This window comes from Tasmannia lanceolata, unplaced genomic scaffold (genome assembly GCF_043159265.1).
Source record: "Tasmannia lanceolata isolate RefF3 unplaced genomic scaffold, GAP_Taslan_0.1 ptg000015l, whole genome shotgun sequence".
NCBI classification, from domain to species: Eukaryota; Viridiplantae; Streptophyta; class Magnoliopsida; order Canellales; family Winteraceae; genus Tasmannia; species Tasmannia lanceolata.
The window spans coordinates 61,631,192-61,649,578 of record NW_027518692.1 but is presented as its reverse complement, the minus strand read 5'-3'; the positions used below and the strand labels follow the sequence as shown (position 1 = coordinate 61,649,578).

The following is an 18,387-nucleotide window of genomic DNA, read 5'->3' as shown; positions in this document are numbered from 1 at the left end:
ACGACGTAAGACAACGAAAGGAGAAGCTTCTGCTTGTCTTCATCGTTACAAATGATACCAATCTCTCGCAACCCGACCCGACCCGAGGAACCTTTTTTTCCATCCCGAATCTGACTCGACCTGAGTTCAACCCGACCCAACCTGAGTTTTTAAGCTTACAAAAAAAATTTTGTTAAAAAAATGTCGGGTTTCACTCGGGTCTGGTTGCCCAAGCCCTCAACCCTAACCTGACCCAAACTCAACCCAACCTGACCGGACTTTTTTTTTGGGGTTGAACCTGACCCGAGTTGCACCCCTAGTCCCCATGCATCCAAAGAGAACTCTTTTATTGCATGGCAATCATTGATCTAAGAATGATGGTCTAGATTAAAGAATGAGATTAAGACAGAAATTACTAGAATTACCCATTCCACAAAGGGATCAATAATTAGTATAAGGGTAATGAGGGATCAGGCAAACCAGATTAAGGCATGGATATTTAGTGTAGCCCAAGTCAATTACGTAAGTTAAGTCTAGACAGTGTAGATAAACAGATTAAGCCAAATCTATCGTGACTGGAACTCTATGAGGTATTTTTATATAAATAAGGGCTTGGTCTCTGCTATTATCTAACTTGACCTAAGGACCAAGATGAGGCAAACCAGAAAACCAGCAGCTTAGTTGATCACTACCACGGCAGTTCGAGATAAGTTGTTTTCTTTTGTATTCTAGTTTATTGCTATGTTGAGATCAGTTCATAGCTGTTTCTATTAGATCTAGAGTTGTGATCATGGTTTACTTTAGATTTATGATGAATACCATGATCCTAGGTTTACATGCCTTTCCAACGGTGGACAGGAAATGTACGGTCGGGCCCATATCTTCTGATGATGTAAGCCATTCATTTGATGTCCTCACCATAGATGGGCCTTGTCCCAAATCTCAACAGTTCAATTTGTGGAGGTTTCGATACAGCCGAACATTAGAGGCTTAGGATCTTCCTACAGAGTAGACTTGTTGGTCACGGACTTAATAATCTACAACGAGGACCAACAAAAGAATGGTTTAGATTATCAAAATAGGTGGGCCCCACTACTTTTTTCTGCGTTCTAATCTTACAGACAAATGGTTTCAAAGTTAAGTGTGATTATTGATGATTAAAATAGTTTTAAGAGGATGTAGTTAATGGTCTAGTATCATAGTCCCATTTGTAGGTATAAAATTATAATAATCATAAAGGAGTCACTTTGGTAGTAGCATCCAAAGAAAACGTATTGTATTTGTAGTGGGCTCAATTGCTTTAATTGCAGAAGTTCTTGATCCAATCTTTCAAACATCGCAGATCAAAGGGTTAAGATTATCCAATATAGATGATCTTTTGGGGCCCAACAAATGAATGGTTTGGATCATCCAATCCAATAATGTGGACCCTTTTGTAGTTTTTTTGTGAATGAGGACACCATATAAAAACCCTACTCCACCTTAGTAGAGCTTATGTTAGATCTCGAATTGCCCAAAAATAAAGCAATAATGACTTCATTTTCAGGAAAAGGAAAACAAAAGAGACTGGAAATGCGGTCGTTATTTGAAAAAGTAAAGCAAGAGATAAAAAGGAGTTGGAAATGCGGTCATTTGCAATTGGACAATCCTAACATCCAAGTAAACGTGGAAAAACATAGTTGAATGTAGACGGTCAAAAACTAGACTTAGGCAACGATTCACACTACATGTTCAAGGGCAACCCTGAAAATAAACCTTAAAGAGGCAGGTCTCTCCTATAACTTTACTTGAGAGAGAATCTGAAGAATAAAAGAAAACCACGAATGGGGGGGTTCACACTACATGTTCAAAGGCGATTCCTCAACAGCTATCAACATCCCATCAGTAAAATCAAGAGCGGAGTGCCATTATGAAAACATGGAGGCATGGATATCAATTCCAAAAACAAACAAACAAATATTTGAGATGGATGAGCAGACAATGAGACAAATGAATGAGAAAAACATTGCTGTGGAGATAAATGAGATGGGCCATACCTTTTTTTTTTTTATTGAACTGGACATCTATCCATGTTGGGTCCACCTTGAAGTTTACATGGCCTGGAACTCAAATAGACAACAGAGAACCTGTGTCTACCAAAATTAATCAATTTTAATGTTTTGAATCAACTACCAAAGCAAAAGCTTCTCTATATTATGAAAGCAAAGTTCAAGAAAATGGCATGCAGTTCATAAGTGATTGAGCTTCAAATCCCAAGAATGGTCCTTATCTGCTCTGGTGGATGCCTTGCCAGAGACTTTGGGTCTGGGTAGCGATTTTTGGGGTCAATAATCACTCTGTAAATAAGTTCGTAAGCATCCGCCAGTGCCCTAGCTACACGGACGCAGGCTTCAGAACGCAACTGAGGGACCTGTACCTGGTCAAATTCTGGAAGGGAACCTTCACTACCAGACACAATTCCAAAAAAGACTCTTAAGCTCTCTGAAAGTAAGGGTGGTGACATTTCCTCTACCTCTGCTAAGGGCCCGGCCTCTTCCACGTGCTCCTTATTGATCGAATTTTGAACATATGAGATCTTGTTCAACAACCCACATCTTTTTAGAATGAATTCCACTTCTTTTTCCATGAGAACGCCGAGATGCGTCTCAATCATAGATCCAAGACGACTCACATACTTTGCAGCAACTTCATGTCCCACTAACGGTTGCTGAATAGCCGATAAGCAATTGATGAGAAAAATCTTGGATGGAGTTTCAGTATTCTGCATCAATGTAAACAACATCAAGAAATTAATGGGTGACTGCTAACACAGCACAAACATGCCCAGAAATAAGCTATTCTTCACTTTCTACCGTTCTACAACTACAAAGTTATAATGCATCAGTGATTTAAAAACCCGACGTTATAGAACCAATAAGGTTTATGGTGACCAGTCCAGTTGAAATGGTTTGTCAGGCCACACGAACACAGACGAGACAAAAACCAGAGGTCATAGAACCAGTAAGGATTAGGAGTGGTAATTTACAATGGAGCACAAGTCTGCTGAAGATATATTAGGGCTATTTGTGACAGGGTAAATCTGTATGTGCATGCACAGCATTTGTGACAGTGATTGTGGCAGGAAAAGCCAGGCCCTTCTGGATTCTAAGCACCAATTGCTGCTTGTTAAGAAAATAGTTGACACTGTAATATACACTAGACACCCAGAACAGGACAATAACAAATGTAGCACCTAAGACCTCCTGGGCTCGAATGCAACAGAACCGGAAGTTTAAAAAACTTGTTTTATTATTTATTCTCTTTTCTTTTTCACTTAAACCAAGTATGTCATACATCAAAAGCTCTCATATGTGATTTAGAGAAGACCTGAGGATTTTAGGAATAGTTTTTTGAGAAATATTATTTCCTTCATTACTCCCCAACTGTTCAATGGAATTGAAATCCGTCACTTTGAGGATTTTTCTCACCAATAGAAACCTTTTGGAGGTAATGTGATGCAGATAGTAGGCCAAATAAGTGGGCATACTTGCCCATTAATATTTATTTACATATTTTTAGTTTTCCAACTTATTTAGTTTCTAGGATTTTATTTTCCATGTTATTTTTAGGGGTTTTATTTTCCATGGGATTTTAGTTCCATTGCCTATATATAGGCCTTATGCAGTAGAGATCTTAACTTTTATGAATAAAGATTGATTGATATTTCTCCCCTCTAATATCCTCTTCTTCCTAGTTCTCTTCTCCCCTAATTCCTCTTCTCTTCTCCCCTAATTCATCTTCTCTTCTTCCCCTATTCTTCGTCTATTCTTCTTCTTCTCTTCTCTTCTTCTCCTATTCTTCTTCTACTTCTCCCTAAATTCTTATCTTCTACTTCTAATCGTCTCTTCTTCTTCTTTCTCCTCTTTCTTCTATTTCCCTTCTTGGTCCTACATCATAATGTCTATGGTGAATGAGCGTATATTGGAAAGGTGAATAGAAAACCCTATTTACACCTCTTCAAGTGTCTCATACATGTAGGTGAATGAGCATATCTATTGGAAAGGTGAATAGAAAACCCTATTTTCACCTCTTCAAGTGTCTCATACATGTACGATGAGATTGATGAAGAATGTGATGAGGGTGACGACAACGAGGGCATCCTAAACATTGATGAAGAGGATCCAAACAGTTATATTCAGAATGAAGACCAAGATTCTGGAGGGGTCTAATGCTAATGTACACACAAAAACCTAGTCATTTGTGTTCTCATAGTTGCAAAGCAGACTTGTTAAGCTGTATTTTGTCAGCTATTGTCTACTCCTGGTCACTAAGACACTAAATGACTCTCAGATTGTAATATCTTATTAGATGAGGCTTATATTTTCTTTATTTAGTTCAGTGATGATTTATGCATTTTTTTGTCTAGAACATTTTTTTTTTGTCTATAACACTGTTTGAAAACTTCCCAACCCAGTCATTGACTCACTTGAGTCGATTCGGTTTTACCTTGACCGAGTTTTGATCCAAATTCGAGTTTCTCCCTATCATATCAATTAAAAACTCCTTTGACTATTCGCTTAATGAAAATTCTCATATCAAATCAAATCTTACCACTATTCTCAAATATCTTTTCATTAAATGCATCAAATGAACAGTTATCTGATACATTGGCACCATAATTGAAGAAACAAAAACATAAAACATAAAATAATCACTTACAAGCAAAAAATGTGAAGGCTGAAGCTACTCTATGTACTATGGTCAAAATTTTGACATGTCAACAAATGTTCTATAATTTACACACAAAAGTGGTAATATTTCGGTCAGCATGACCAAAATCTACGTACGTCAACCGAAGGATTTCGTTTTGGTATGGATTGAAATGGAAACATGTAGGTCGCTTTACGTTAATTTCTGCTTACATTTAGAACCATGCATTTAAGCAAAAAACCATAATAGCCATGTTCTGTGTTTTCAAGCAAAGATTCTGAATAAAGTAACTAAGTTTCCAACAAGATACTATGATAACAATAAAACAAATTCAAGATGAATTTCAAGAGAAGCAATACTCATTTTGTTAAATCACATTTGTTTATTATATTCGTTTTAGTCAGGTATGATTTAAGATCACATACATTTACCGATATTTAATGGAATTTTGGGACAATAGTACCAAGTTTTAATCTTTTCAATATTGCCCAAATAGAACTCCTGGACAAATATGGTTTGCATGAAGTGGGGCTCAATCAGGAAAAAAATTGATGCACGCACTGCAATGATTTCATTCAAATGTCCGCTAAACCTTTGCCAAAAAAAACAAGAATTAAGAAAAAAACCACGTATATGCTAGTTGAGAGCGGTAACAAATTATTGAGCAAACAGTCAGGCTTAGCTTGGAGAAAATATTGAAGAATCAGTCACAGTAAGAGTGGAAAAGAAAAACAAATATGTGTAACCACTAACCAGAGTGGATGCGCTGGAATTGTTTCTAGTCAAAATTGCATCAAACGAAGAAGAATCTTTATTAATTTGCCCTGGATCAGAACTCATTCTTCTTCTTCTCGATGAGTTGATTACTCCTTTAGATTTGTGTGCCTCTGCTGCTTGCTCACACATCTGCAGTATTGTGTTAACAGAAATTTATTTCTCAAGGAATTCAACAGAAGACCATGTAGCAATCCTGAATTTAAATACAACATCCCAATGACACATCAGAGCCACGTGGTTTCATAAACATTAAATGCTTTAATGCAATGACAAAACATTAAATGTTTTAATGCTATGACAAAAAAAAATGAGCTAATGTCTTGAGAAAAGGCATAAAGCCTCTGTTCCATATTTTTTTAGGAAGAGGAGCTTCCATTCATTGGAAAATAAGAAGAATACAGGTTCGGCTTTACAAAGGAATCATTAATTCATTATAAAGTTTGAAGGTAAGACCATCTTTGCTTTCTCTCACTAATATAAAGTTGGGACCAATATCTAGGCGGAACTAAGAAGCATTCTGGATGGGCTTAGATATTGTAAAGCCTTTTCCTTCTCAAATGTTTGCGTGGAATATGATAGTAAGGTCCTTATTGATAAGATTTCTACTAACAAGGAACCCCTTGGTCTAGGAACTTAATTCTCTTCTCCGTCACTTGAAGCTTAATTTGTCACATCAGTTTAGAGAAGGAAACCAGGTGGCGGATTATCTTGCTAAATTTGCACGTGAGAGGAAGAATAATAGGGTACTCTGGCAGTGGAGAGATCTTCCAAAGAATGCTTGGAGACTGCAAGATGCGACTCCTTGTGCATTCCAAGCATTCATAGCAGGTAAGTTTGGTATTAGTTATGTGGATTTGGAGATAAGGTGGTATGTCCTCCTCTTTGTACTCGTTTATCGTATTAGTAACAAAATTTAAGGCGCCAGCTCGAATTCCTAGATACATTCTGGGTTTAAAGAAGATATATGCACTCTCATGCTTTGATAATGGCACTACTCACTTTTTTAAACACTTTTTGTATTGGCGGTTGACAGCTATTTAGGCATTGATAGCTATATCCAACACCCTTTCACACAGTTCGAAAACTTATTTCTGTCAGTCATGCAAGTGCTAAAGCCAAGTTTGACTTAGAAGACTTGGTAAGGAGCCTAGCAACTCTTTAAGCTGCAAGGCCTTCACACATTTTCTTATCTCAAGTCCGGAATCTCCAAGTTTTTACTTGTGCAGCTCGATTGACTAACCGCAAGACGTAGTCAACCGTATTCAAACATTGAACTAAGTCACTGAGAGCATGTTCGGCAAGGCTTATCATTCTCTCCCAACTAAACAGGCGAAAATGGGATAATGAGAATCTTCCGAAGTGACTCGGAGTCGCTTCGGAAAAACCTTGTCTACGTGACATGGAAACAGAAGAAATGTGTTGGTCGGATCCACATTGCCGAACTGCATCTTCCAGAATTTCATGTTTTTTCCATTCTACACACCTAAAAAAGTGAGTGGAGAGAACACTACCTAAGTTTTCAGCGTCTCTAAATGTTTTTAATATTGCAACTTAGTCACACATATCTTCATGGTTTTTACTATAGTAGAATTTTTATGAAATATCAAGTAAAACATCACTATTCAAAAAAAAAATTCCAATAATTTCGCTTCCACTTCAGGTAACTATGACCAGAGCTTCAAAACATACTTCAACTAAGTGCTCTAAAATATAAACATTACATACCTGAACTATGGGATCTATTAAAGCGGTTATCACCGGATCAAATTCAGGCTTCTTTCCTGAAGCAGGGACCATCATGCTGTTGTAGGTGTCAATTATTTCGAGCAACACAGAGACTCCTTCTCTTACAGCTGGTGGTGGCGACAGATCAACTGCAACAAGGGAAGGGTACCTTAAAAGCTTGTTTCCTCGAGTCTTTAGGATGTCAAAGAAAGTTTGCTGAGAAGCATCCTTGAGTAGCCAAAGTGTATTACAGAGAGCTGTTTCTCTACCCAGCAAGTCTGAAATCTATGAAGAATATAACACTCAAATGTCAGAAAAGATAAAATAGAAAGCAATGAAAATTGAAACAGTGCACTGGTTGTAACTCACAGTGTAGCAGTAGAACTCCAGTGTAAAACTAAGTTTGTATGAAGTTATAAGACTAGGTTGAGACTGCAAAACTTGCTCAACTCTCACTTTAAAAGGACGGCATACCCCTTCAAATATTCTATCCAGAACAAATGTCAAGTCCGATTCAGTTTTTATCAAATCACGGTCTGTATTGTTGGAAAATCGCCGAGCAGTCGGTCCAGTATCTATCATTGCGTCTGGATCGAGTAATACAAGTACAAGCTCTCTTTCAGATGCCAAGGCCTTGTTAAGCATAAGATTGACTTGTCAGTGCCACATAAAACCAAGGTTGTAGATTTCGGTTTCGGTTTCGGCCTCAGCCAAAACAGAAATTTCGGCCGAAATTCGGGACAAAAAAATGAAATACATATTTATTTCAAAATTTCGGAAAATTAGTAAAATTTAGAAGAAGAAAAATCATTTTTCCGAAATTGAAGCCGAAATCTGAAATTTCGGCTGAAATCTGTGATAGTTCCGAAGTTTCAGTTTCGGTGGATTTCGGTTTCGGTCCCAACCGAAATCCGAAATTTCGGTGTTTTGGCCGAAATTTCAAACCATGCATAAAAATAATACTGGGTTTCAAGCAAGAAGGCAAGTATTCAAACCTGATGTAGCCACCCCAACATATCGCCTACGTAACGTAAAGGATCGTGAGCATGCACTTCAATAGGTCTAGGCAGCCCTCCAGGGCCCCCACGAGTAAGAGCACTTATAAAACGTCTGAACAATGCATTGTGCCTCATATTTGCCACCTGAATGATAACCACGTTGGTGTCAAATACAGAACATTGGTGAAATCAACAAGATCAACAACCCATTGTTTGCAAGCATGAATCTATTTGTTTAACAAATATACTTAATTATCAAATTTACCTCTTCTGCACAGTACTTAAAAAGTACAGGTCTTTCTTTCAAGCAGCGAACAGATGTTTTTAAAAGTTCACTGACTTCAGTATTATCACTATCTCCCAATCTCCTACACTCTGCTTGTACCCACCTGGAACAAGAAATAGACTTGGCTCTCATCACTCATGCCTAATTCTCAAGAAGACAAATCAGTATGGTAAAGTTTTAATCGCACAAATATTGAATATGCACACTTGAGGTGAGACTGACAATACGCGGCATTTAAAGAATTAAGTCCATATAGAAGGCAAAAATATGTAGGTTAATTACAAGTCTCACATATTAGAATACCCAAGAACAAACATCAAGGAATGGAACTATAAATGTGAAATGGGTCGGGATGAAGAACACTTATAGGAGAAAAGCAAAAACATGCATCCCTAAATATTTGGACATAATAGAAACTACGAATCCATGATACCTAGATACGGATGTGGGAACGAAAATACAGCTCGCCACTTTCCAAAATCTATGACATGAAATTGGATAAGGGTATCCCATACCATGAGAATTTAAAAATTAAAGAATTAATAATATATTGATTATAGCATTCATAAGATTGATATACTTGAAATTTAAATTTCAAATATGCAACACCCACATAACCCCATAACATTCCCAGTGGGGACTTCTCAGTTAGATCATTCTATCATTATCTCCTACCTTGCCCCGTCTCCTCCAAGATAGCCAAAGTGTGGGTCATTAAAGCACCACCAATGGGCTGGCTTATTTGGGTGGACTGCATTGCTTGAAAGGATCCAAATCATAGACTTTCTTAGAGCCAGAAACATTTTGATCATCGACCATTGTGCCCTATGTATTGAGGCGAGCAAAACAGCGGATCACCTCCTCATTCATTGGAAGGTTGCCAAAAAGACTAATACAACCCTCTCTAATGCAAAATGCACTACAAACTCCCCCCGATCAGTGCAATAGGATGTGTCCATTTATCTATCTCTTGACTCAAAATGGGGGAAAGTATATTTGGCTACCAGGAAAGGGAAATGTGATCTTTTTGTCATCTAATGCCACAAGTACTAGAAAAATAACCAAAATACCCCTCCTAAGGTGCAAAGATACAAACAGACATGTAAAATGCCACCTAACACAAGTAACACAAAGGACAACAACAACTACACTAGTAGAGCAATGTCAAGGCTGATCGGCGAAGGGATGCTCCTGCATCACAAGGGAAGTATGGGGCAAACTTTTCCGTAGATTTGGAATCTCATGGGCCTTTCCAGCTAAAGTTTTGAAAGCCTTGGAGAGTTGGGCGATGGGACCATAGAAAGGAAAAGGAAAAATATTATGGCAAGCTTCCTTTCTAGCTGCGATATGGGTGCTTTGGAAAGAAAGAAATGCTACGACTTTCAAGGGATTATCCAAGAGAGTTCAATTCATCTTCAATCAAGTGATTGCCTTAACTATCTCATGGGTGAAGACTCTGCCAGATTTCAGATTCAGATTTGTGTCTGCATATGATTTATGGCACGGGTGGAGAGTAACATGTGAAGGTGTTAGCGTCGATCCTTTAGTAGTGCAAGCATGGTCTTCACCTCCTCATGGGATCCTAAAATTGAATTTTGATGGCTCAAATATAGGGAACCCAGGACCATCGGGTATTGGTGGCCCTTTGAGGAATGAAGAAGGGGTGGTCATTTGGGCATTTAGTGGACCCATTGGCGTGGCAGATGCAAATGAGGCAGAAGTGAAAGCGGTGAACCATGGAATTGAGCTTCTCCAAAACATGGACCCAAACAAGGTGGTAGTGGAAGGGGATTTTTTATTTTTTTATTTTGGAATAATAGTGGAAGGGGATTCTCTCAATGTCATTAGATGGTTGAGAGGTTCAAGTGCGGCACCTTGGAGGTTTGCCTCCTTATTTGATGAAATCTAGGACAGAATTGGTGGGGCATCCATATCTTTCTTCCTTGTCAAGCGATCAGCAAGTGGGGAAGCAGATAGGTTAGCTAGATATGGGGCGTCAAAAGAGAGTGTAGAGCTCTTCTATTTCCTTCCTCCCTAGTTAGTTGTTTGTTTTATTCATGCCTACATTACTCTCTTTCTTCTGATGTATTGCCAGGGACCTTCTCGGTCTCTGTTTTGTTTCAATATATATATATATATATATATGCAACAGCCACAGACAAAAAACGATGACAGTTGTTTTGACGAGAATTCCATGTTTTTGAAAAATACCAGTTAATCTAACAAAGAAAAGTACCCTTGAAGGTATCACATAACAGAAACAACGAAAAGTTGATGGGTGCTCGCTCAACAATTTGAGGTCAGTGCATGTGAAGGCCATAGAGTATGCTTAACGGCCACATTAGATAGGGTAAATCGGAAATATTTGTCCCCTGGCATTAAGGACTGCAATGAAGCTAAAGCTCTGGTACTCTTATAGGGAGTTCCAGACTTTTTTTTGAATGGTGGAGTTACAGCCTTCCCATCCCATTTTATGGGACCTATTGAGATTGAGGGTTAATTTTTCAAATGTCACAGGGTGAGTGAGAAGTTTCATGGAGGCCAGCTCCAAGAATATAGGTCTAAGGTTTAGGGACCAGAAATAATTAACAAACCCCACTTACATACCAAAATGCAACGGAATTCCTTGATACTACCACAAAATCCCGCCTCTTTTAGGCTGACACACCTCCTTCCATATAAATATTAAAATATAGTGTGCCAATGCCCATTGTCTGCAGCCCAATTCCAATAGAAGTTCTCATGTATCCATTCAGCTTATAAACCAGAGCCGTTGGAATCTTAATACAGGGGCAGCACATGGTACACTAGAAAGGTCGACAATGTACGTGAAACTAAAGTTACCTGATCTGAAATTCTGAGATCCACTATTGTAAAATAATTAATAAACCCCACTTATCAAATAGTTCCATTCCCAGTTCCCTATACATCAGCGCACCTCAGTACAATTTAAATTTATATTAAGAAACAAAGCATGCTAACAAATTATTTAGCAGTTGCATTTTTTAACGCTATTATCAATATATGAGCAAAAGATCAAGGGGCCTAGAATTGATTCAGGAGAAGAAATTATCCATGTGCAAACTAAAAGAAAGGAGGAAGTGAATGAGACGATACAAATGCCAACAACTTATAAAAGATGGGCCCTAACAATCACATGTGTTTTGATTAGGGAGGGACTTATTTTAAGTCAGTTAGCTCACTTCGGAAGTTTAAATGTATTTTGGAGGCCTTTTTATATGAAATGAGAATTCTTTTGGTTTGGGGTGTGCTGTGCTGCATAGATTCTTTGACCCCTATGCCGAATCCGTGTCGACACGTCTCCGCACCCGAATCAAACTTGAATTCACGTGGGAGGGACACACCCGGATTCTTGTCGTAGCCGTGTCCCACACAAATCCTCTTTTTTTCAGGAGTATCCGACTAATTGTTATCTATTTTAAAATGAGAATCCTATATATTTTTCCTTTTAAGGATGTGTTTTCTTCTTAGCTTTATTATAAGAAAGCACAAGCTATACTCTTTTAATAAAAACCCTAGCGCCTCGACCCCCTTCCTCCTCCTTCGACTCTCTTAATAAAAACCGCCTCGACCCTCCAACCTCAAAATTTTCATGAATATATATATATATATATATATAGAGAGAGAGAGAGAGAGAGAAAACGGTTCCTACACATATGTGTAGATAAGTTATCTACACACTAGCTTAAAATACAGTAGGGGCCACATTATTTGGGTGATCCAAACCATTCATTTTTAAGGCCCTCACATAGATAGGGTGTCCATAAAAAATCAGATCCATAGGATCATCCTAACCATTCGAACTGTGGAGGCAAAAAATGGACTAATTTGTGAAGGTTTAAAGACATCCATTTTACCTCCACAAATCGTAGGGTTGGGATGATCCTATGGATCTGATTTTTTGTAGACACCCTATCTATGTGAGGGCCTTTAAAATGGATGGCTTGGATCACCCAAACAATGTGGGCCCCCACTGTATTTTAAGCTAGTGTGTAGAGAACTCTCTACACATATGTGTAGGAACCGTTTTCTCATATATATATATATATATATATATGAGGAAATGATTTCTGCGCTCGAGCACAGAAACAGGGCGGGGCCACATTTTTTATGGGATCCAAAGCATTCATTTGATGGGCCCTTTCATGGATAGGGTACCACCAAAAATCAGCTCCATTGGAACACCTTAGGGTGTCTATTTGTGGGGGCAAAAATGGACAGATTTGTGGACAAACAGTACCCTGTCCATTTTTTGCCCCACAAATGGGCACCCTATGGTGATCCAATGGAGCTGATTTTTGGTTGACCCCCCCCATCCATGATGGGGCCTTCCAAATGAATGGTTTGGATCACCCCCCCCCCCCCCACCTCTGTTTATGTGCTCGAGCGCATAAACCTCTCTCTCTCTCTCTCTCTCTCTCACACACACACACACACTAGTGTAGATAAGTTTTCTACTCACTAGCTTAAAATACAATGGGGGGGCACATTGTTTGGGTGATCCAAAGCATTCATTTGACGGGCCCTCTCATAGATAGGGTGTGCCCAAAAAATCAGCTCCATTGGATCATCCTAACCCTTCGAACCGTGGAGGCAAAAAATTGGCAGGTTTGTGAAGGTTTTATACACGTCCATTTTACTTCCACAAATCATAGGATTGGGATGATCCTATGGAGCTGATTTTTTGTGGACACCCTATCTATGTGAGGGCCAATCAAATGAATGGTGTGGATCGCCCAAACAATATGCCCTCCACACTGTATTTTAAGCTAATATGTAGATAACTTATCTACACTTGTGTGTAGAAACCGTTTTCTCATATATATATCGGAAAAGTGTTGCTACTCGGTCTTGTAGCTAAGCTTATCTACTCGGTCGGGTAAATACAGTGGGGGGCCCACATTGTTTGGGTGATCCAAACCATTCATTTGAAAGCCCCTTACCTAAGTAGGGTGTCCACAAATAATCAGACCCATAGGATGATCCTAACCCATCCAACAGTGGAGGGGAAAATGGGCAAATTTGTGGACAAACTGTGTCTGTCCATTTTTTTCTGATTTTTCCCTCCACTGTTGGATGGGTTAGGATGATCCTCTGGATCTGATTTTTTGTGGACACCCTATCTAGGTAAGGGGCTTTCAAATGAATGGTTTGGATCACCCAAACAATGTGGGCCCCCACTGTATTTAACCCGACCGAGTAGATAAGCTTAGCTACAAGACCGAGTAGCAACACTTTTCCCGTATATATATATATATATATAAAATTTTATAATTTTATTTATTTAGAAATTACCGAATCCGAATCCTGCTTTTAAGGGTTTACCGAATCCGACTCCTCGAATCCGTATCGGATCCCGACACACAAATCCAAATCCATGCAACACAGGGGGTGTGTAGTCAAGATATGGTTGTTATGTGATGCGACAATACTTGTGGAGTGATCTGCAGGATTAGAGTGGTCTAAGGTGTTCTTACCTCTTGTTAGCAAGTATCAGTGACAGTGACTATGACCTCTTTAGAAGTTTAGATGTATTTTGGAGACTTTTTCATATGAAATGAGGTGTGACAGTCAAGATATGGTTGTGTGATGCTACAATACCTGCGGAGTGATCTACAGGACTAGAGTGGTCTAATGTTGTTCTTCCCTCTTACTAGCAAGCATCACTGACTATTAGCTCAATTACCTTCAGATTTGAATGGAGGGGCTTTTAAATTTCTTATTTTCATGCGTATTTACTGCAGAAATTTTACATCAACCTTTTCAGCTGAAAATATTGCTGTAATTTGTTTTGAATCAGATATCTCTTAACTGATAAAGCAAATTTCTATTGATTCAGATAAAGTCCCACCTGCATAGACGCTCATAGGCTCCCTCTTGGTATACTGCCATCATATCCATCAGCTCCAAACCTGCACGCTGTGAAGAAGTCATTAAGTAAGCTAAAGGCAAAGGTGCATTAACACAAAATCAAAGGTTTAACTGAGAGATAACAGATGCAGCATAGTATCTTCCAGCAGACGAAACATATTTTGGAACTGAGTATCAGCTACAAAATCAAAGATTTAACTGGAAGCTTCAATGTAACAACTAACAAGCAAAACCTAGATGAGGAAACAAGTTTTGATATGCCCTCCAAAGATAAAATGATAGCTGTGCACAAATAGGAAGAGGATTATATCAAGAAAAAATAAATAACAGCTTAAATCCATGAAAACTGCCTTGATTTTTTCAAACGATGACAGGTGTAGTTCTGCCAATAGCACTGAAGAACAGATTATTTCACTAAAAAAGTCTAATGAGAAAAATGAACACTACCTGATGATGTGTCCTAAGCAGTATCTTGCAATTGGAATGAATTTCTTGAACATGGGAAAGTGCCATAAAAAAATTCTCGTTTAGGTCTTCTTCCCTCAATGCATTTATCTGCAATGAGACATCCACTACTCCTTAAGTTAAGGAAGGAAATACCAAAAAAGCTTTTGGCAGATAAAGAAAGATGCTATAGGATGTGGTATATAGACCCTGTATAAAAATTTAAAGGTGTATTTGTGTACCTCCTCATTAGAAAGTTGATAGTCACGAAGAAAGCATGATACAATCTCTTGTCGTTGTGTGGTGATCTCAAGATCCTGCTTGAGCCTCTCCGTGGTACTGATAATATCTCCGGTAGTTGCATTACAGCTGCTCAACGCCTTCGCAATTCTGCAAGGAGCATGAATTTACATGTAAGTTTGTATATGCAAATCGACGGGATTTTCTCTAAGAACGAGAGTTATATACGGAACAGATATTATCGCACATCATAAAAGAAAATCCCATGTTGATTAAAATAATGCATTTCACACAGGATGGTAACAATAGCACTTGCTTTGGTAAAAGAGATGGGGCGGGGGGCGAGGGGGGGGGGGGGGGAAGCTAATAGAAAGCAATGCTTAAAACAACATTTCTGTGTGTCTAGCTACATAGGATCAGTTACCCTCATAAACCATACTTTATCACTGCGGTGGCGGAGACTACCATGGTGCACAACATTCTGAAAGTCTGACAAGTACATCAATATCCAAGTATGATAACAGATATGTTAATGATTCACCCAAATGTAGTGCAAGCAGCTCACTGTCCCAGATTGAGAGATTGGGGTCAGTTTGTATCCTCCTTGTGATAGTATCGTTTGCGTTTGTAAGTCCTCAAAGCTATTGTGCATTGGAGGATGGAAATGAGAAGAACTTTCTTTAAATAGGATGTCACTACGTGCGAGAGTCTTCTAAAACTCTCTGCCATCTGATCGGCGCAATCTCCAATAGTCGGGTGAATAGTTGATGCAATGTGAGCTTAATAAAGCTTCCAATTCTTGCTATGCCTGGCACACGCACGGATAAGGATACAGCTTCAATAATATGAACTATAAGCAGGCCCGCACCCTATCACACATGCATATGACGAGTTCGCCAGCGCTTCCGTCTTGCGCTACTCATATGCAGAACCAACCATCAAAGTTGAGCAGGATAGTCAACTATAGAGATTGGATGACCATAACTCACCCAGATGAGCAAAACCACGTTACTCTCATTGGGAGGCACTTAAAGGTGACCCAAGAACTAGGCACCACACCTGAACGTGTGTGATGACAAGTTGCGGTTAAATCTTCACTCGCAGCTAGAGATGGGAAAAAGGGCTCTTTTGGTAATTTGAATTCCTAGTCCCACACTTAAAATGAGGAGCGGGATGGCACTCGGGCTATTTACTTATGATCTTTCTTCATTAAGAGACAGAAGAGAGGGGAAGGCTTTCGGAAGATCTTTTCTTGTAAAGGTTAATCTTCCTTCTTTCGGTTCCCTTCAAAATAGCCCTCTTCTTCTGGTTATAGAAAAAGTCCCTTCTTTCTTTGATTCAATTTCATATGAACACTGTTCCGTCTACCCGGGGCAACCTTAACTTTAGCTGCTCTCACAACGGACTCAACGTTGTACTTTCTATATCAATTAGATTACAGAGATTGCAATTGATCTTGTGGATTACCATAAGGAAACAAGAATCACGCGAAAGCGGAAACTGCCTAATCGTAGCTAGGTCCATAAATAAGGAAACGAATTCTTAACTGGATAAGATTAGAGGAAATTAGTTAATCATGGTTGTATCAGTGAGGGATTGTGAGGAGTTGAAAAGAGTTTCCTTAACACACTCAAAAGTCCAATGGTGTCGAAAAGACCGTGAGCTTGGAACGCGATGATTGAAATTGATTTGAGGTGAGCAGCTTGGTGAGTGCGTTTGCAAAATGATCCAAACTCGCGAGAGTCAAAGGAGTTTTAATTGTCTTTCTAGGGCAAAACACGGACTTGGACAAGAACACGGCCAAGGTAAAAGGGAGCTGACTTGGAGGAGTTTTGAAGTTATGGCCATAACACTGCATTGTGGCACTGTGTATCAGATGAGATGGTCCGATACACTGCATGCACATCGCAAATGTGTTGAAAAACATGATGAAAATTGCCCCCAAAAAAATGGTTATTTGAAGTCCTATTCTCACCCCTTTTTTTTTTCTTTTCTTTTTTGCATTTCAAAGCTAGGGGAAGAGAATTAGCCTATTTTGACTACTCTTATCCAAAATATTCATCTGGCTCTCCGAATAATTGACCAGAGAGATGGAGCTGCAATCAGTTACAGGCTATTTTCATTTTTTTCAACTTATTATTATCTTTTAGGTTTAGATCTATCTTTACGGTGTGTAATTGGGTTAGATCTGTACATAATGGTCCAAGACAAGCAGATAAATTGCACGAATTCAAGCGATTCAAATAAGAAGAATAGAAATCACAAAAGTAACATTCTCAAGCATGAATTCACAAATTACAACGATTATACATGAGAAGAATGAAAGAGAAATTGAGATCTTACTTGTCACAACAGTCAGCCAAAGCATTCACTTCGTCCTCTACTCGATCCAAAGCCTAATCAGAAAATCCACAACAAAAACCTCGAAAATTCATGCCAAATCAAGAGATAGAATACAAATAGAGAAATTGAAAAATAAGAGGATACATAGAGAGAGAGGGAGAGAGAGAGAGATCCTTGTAAAGCAAGTTAAGGACCAAGAGATTTTTGTAAACCTAGATAAGAACCACATGTGTTCTAATTAAAAGATACCAAATCATACACAGATATAAAGAGAGAGACCTGTTGAGCGGTCTCAGAGGCGAGGAGAAATTCATGATTGATGGAGAGAGCTCTCTTCTCGATCGTAGATCTGAGATTTCTCCGAGCCTGTGGGGTATTTTCGGTGTAGAAAGTGGAGAGGGTATTGAGAGAAGCCAAAAGATCGGGAGAGTCCGTTCGAGACTCCAATACTTTCTTTAGCTTCCGAGATAAACCAGGTGCAAGAGTCATCCCTGCCATGTCTTTGGATCTCGCTCTGTGTTTTACGTCTTCATCTCCTAGTGTACTCTGTAATATTATTTTTTTCCCCGATGCGTTTCAGAGCACCTCGCTTTCTATTTTCAGTTTAACATAAACTCGTTCTATCCCACAGTATTTTATTTTACGCTCGGGATGTAATACGCACTCGCCCGCTTGAGTCTGGTTGCGAGGTATTTTTTATTTTATTTTTTTTGGTTCCCGGGAGTTTTGTGGGAGAGTTAGTTAAATTTTGGTCCCATCCCATGTTTGGTTGCCTTTTAGCACTAGGTTTATTTTAATCCCACTCTTGTAATGATTACTTGTGGGGTGAATTTTTTAATCCCACTTTTGTAATGATTGCCTTTTCATCCCATCCCAAGATAACTCCAGGAACAAAAATAAACTCAGGAACCAAAAATAAGCTTGAGAGGATTATTTTTTTCTACCCAACAGTTCAAGCAACCAAACAAAGGTTTTTTTTTTTTCCCACCATATCTCCCAGGGTATTTTTTTTCT

General features: G+C 38.8%; 1 protein-coding gene across 1 annotated transcript; it reads right to left on the bottom strand.

The window, feature by feature from the left end:
- Nucleotides 1–1,990: 1,990 nt before the first annotated feature.
- LOC143892861 (oligomeric golgi complex subunit) lies at nucleotides 1,991–18,012 on the bottom strand. The gene is made up of 11 exons (XM_077397770.1): nucleotides 17,653–18,012; nucleotides 17,374–17,426; nucleotides 15,033–15,180; nucleotides 14,794–14,901; nucleotides 14,327–14,394; nucleotides 8,434–8,557; nucleotides 8,166–8,312; nucleotides 7,540–7,803; nucleotides 7,171–7,455; nucleotides 5,422–5,574; nucleotides 1,991–2,740 (listed from the first exon to the last, which is right to left on the bottom strand). Exons 1-11 carry the CDS (start codon nucleotides 17,869–17,871, stop codon nucleotides 2,225–2,227), a joined length of 2,085 nt encoding a protein of 694 aa, XP_077253885.1. The 5' UTR covers nucleotides 17,872–18,012; the 3' UTR covers nucleotides 1,991–2,224.
- Between the last annotated feature and the right edge of the window lie 375 nt (nucleotides 18,013–18,387).

What these genes read in the sequence shown, in the direction of transcription:
- LOC143892861 (XM_077397770.1), bottom strand. Translation starts at nt 17,871, where the DNA reads ATGGCAGGGATGACTCTTGCACCTGGTTTATCTCGGAAGCTAAAGAAA. An exon ending in CCTCTGAGACCGCTCAACAG is followed by an intron (nt 17,427 to 17,652) that starts GTCTCTCTCTTT and finishes TTTTCTGATTAG; the next exon opens with GCTTTGGATCGAGTAGAGGA. An exon ending in TTGGCTGACTGTTGTGACAA is followed by an intron (nt 15,181 to 17,373) that starts GTAAGATCTCAA and finishes TGCTCCTTGCAG; the next exon opens with AATTGCGAAGGCGTTGAGCA.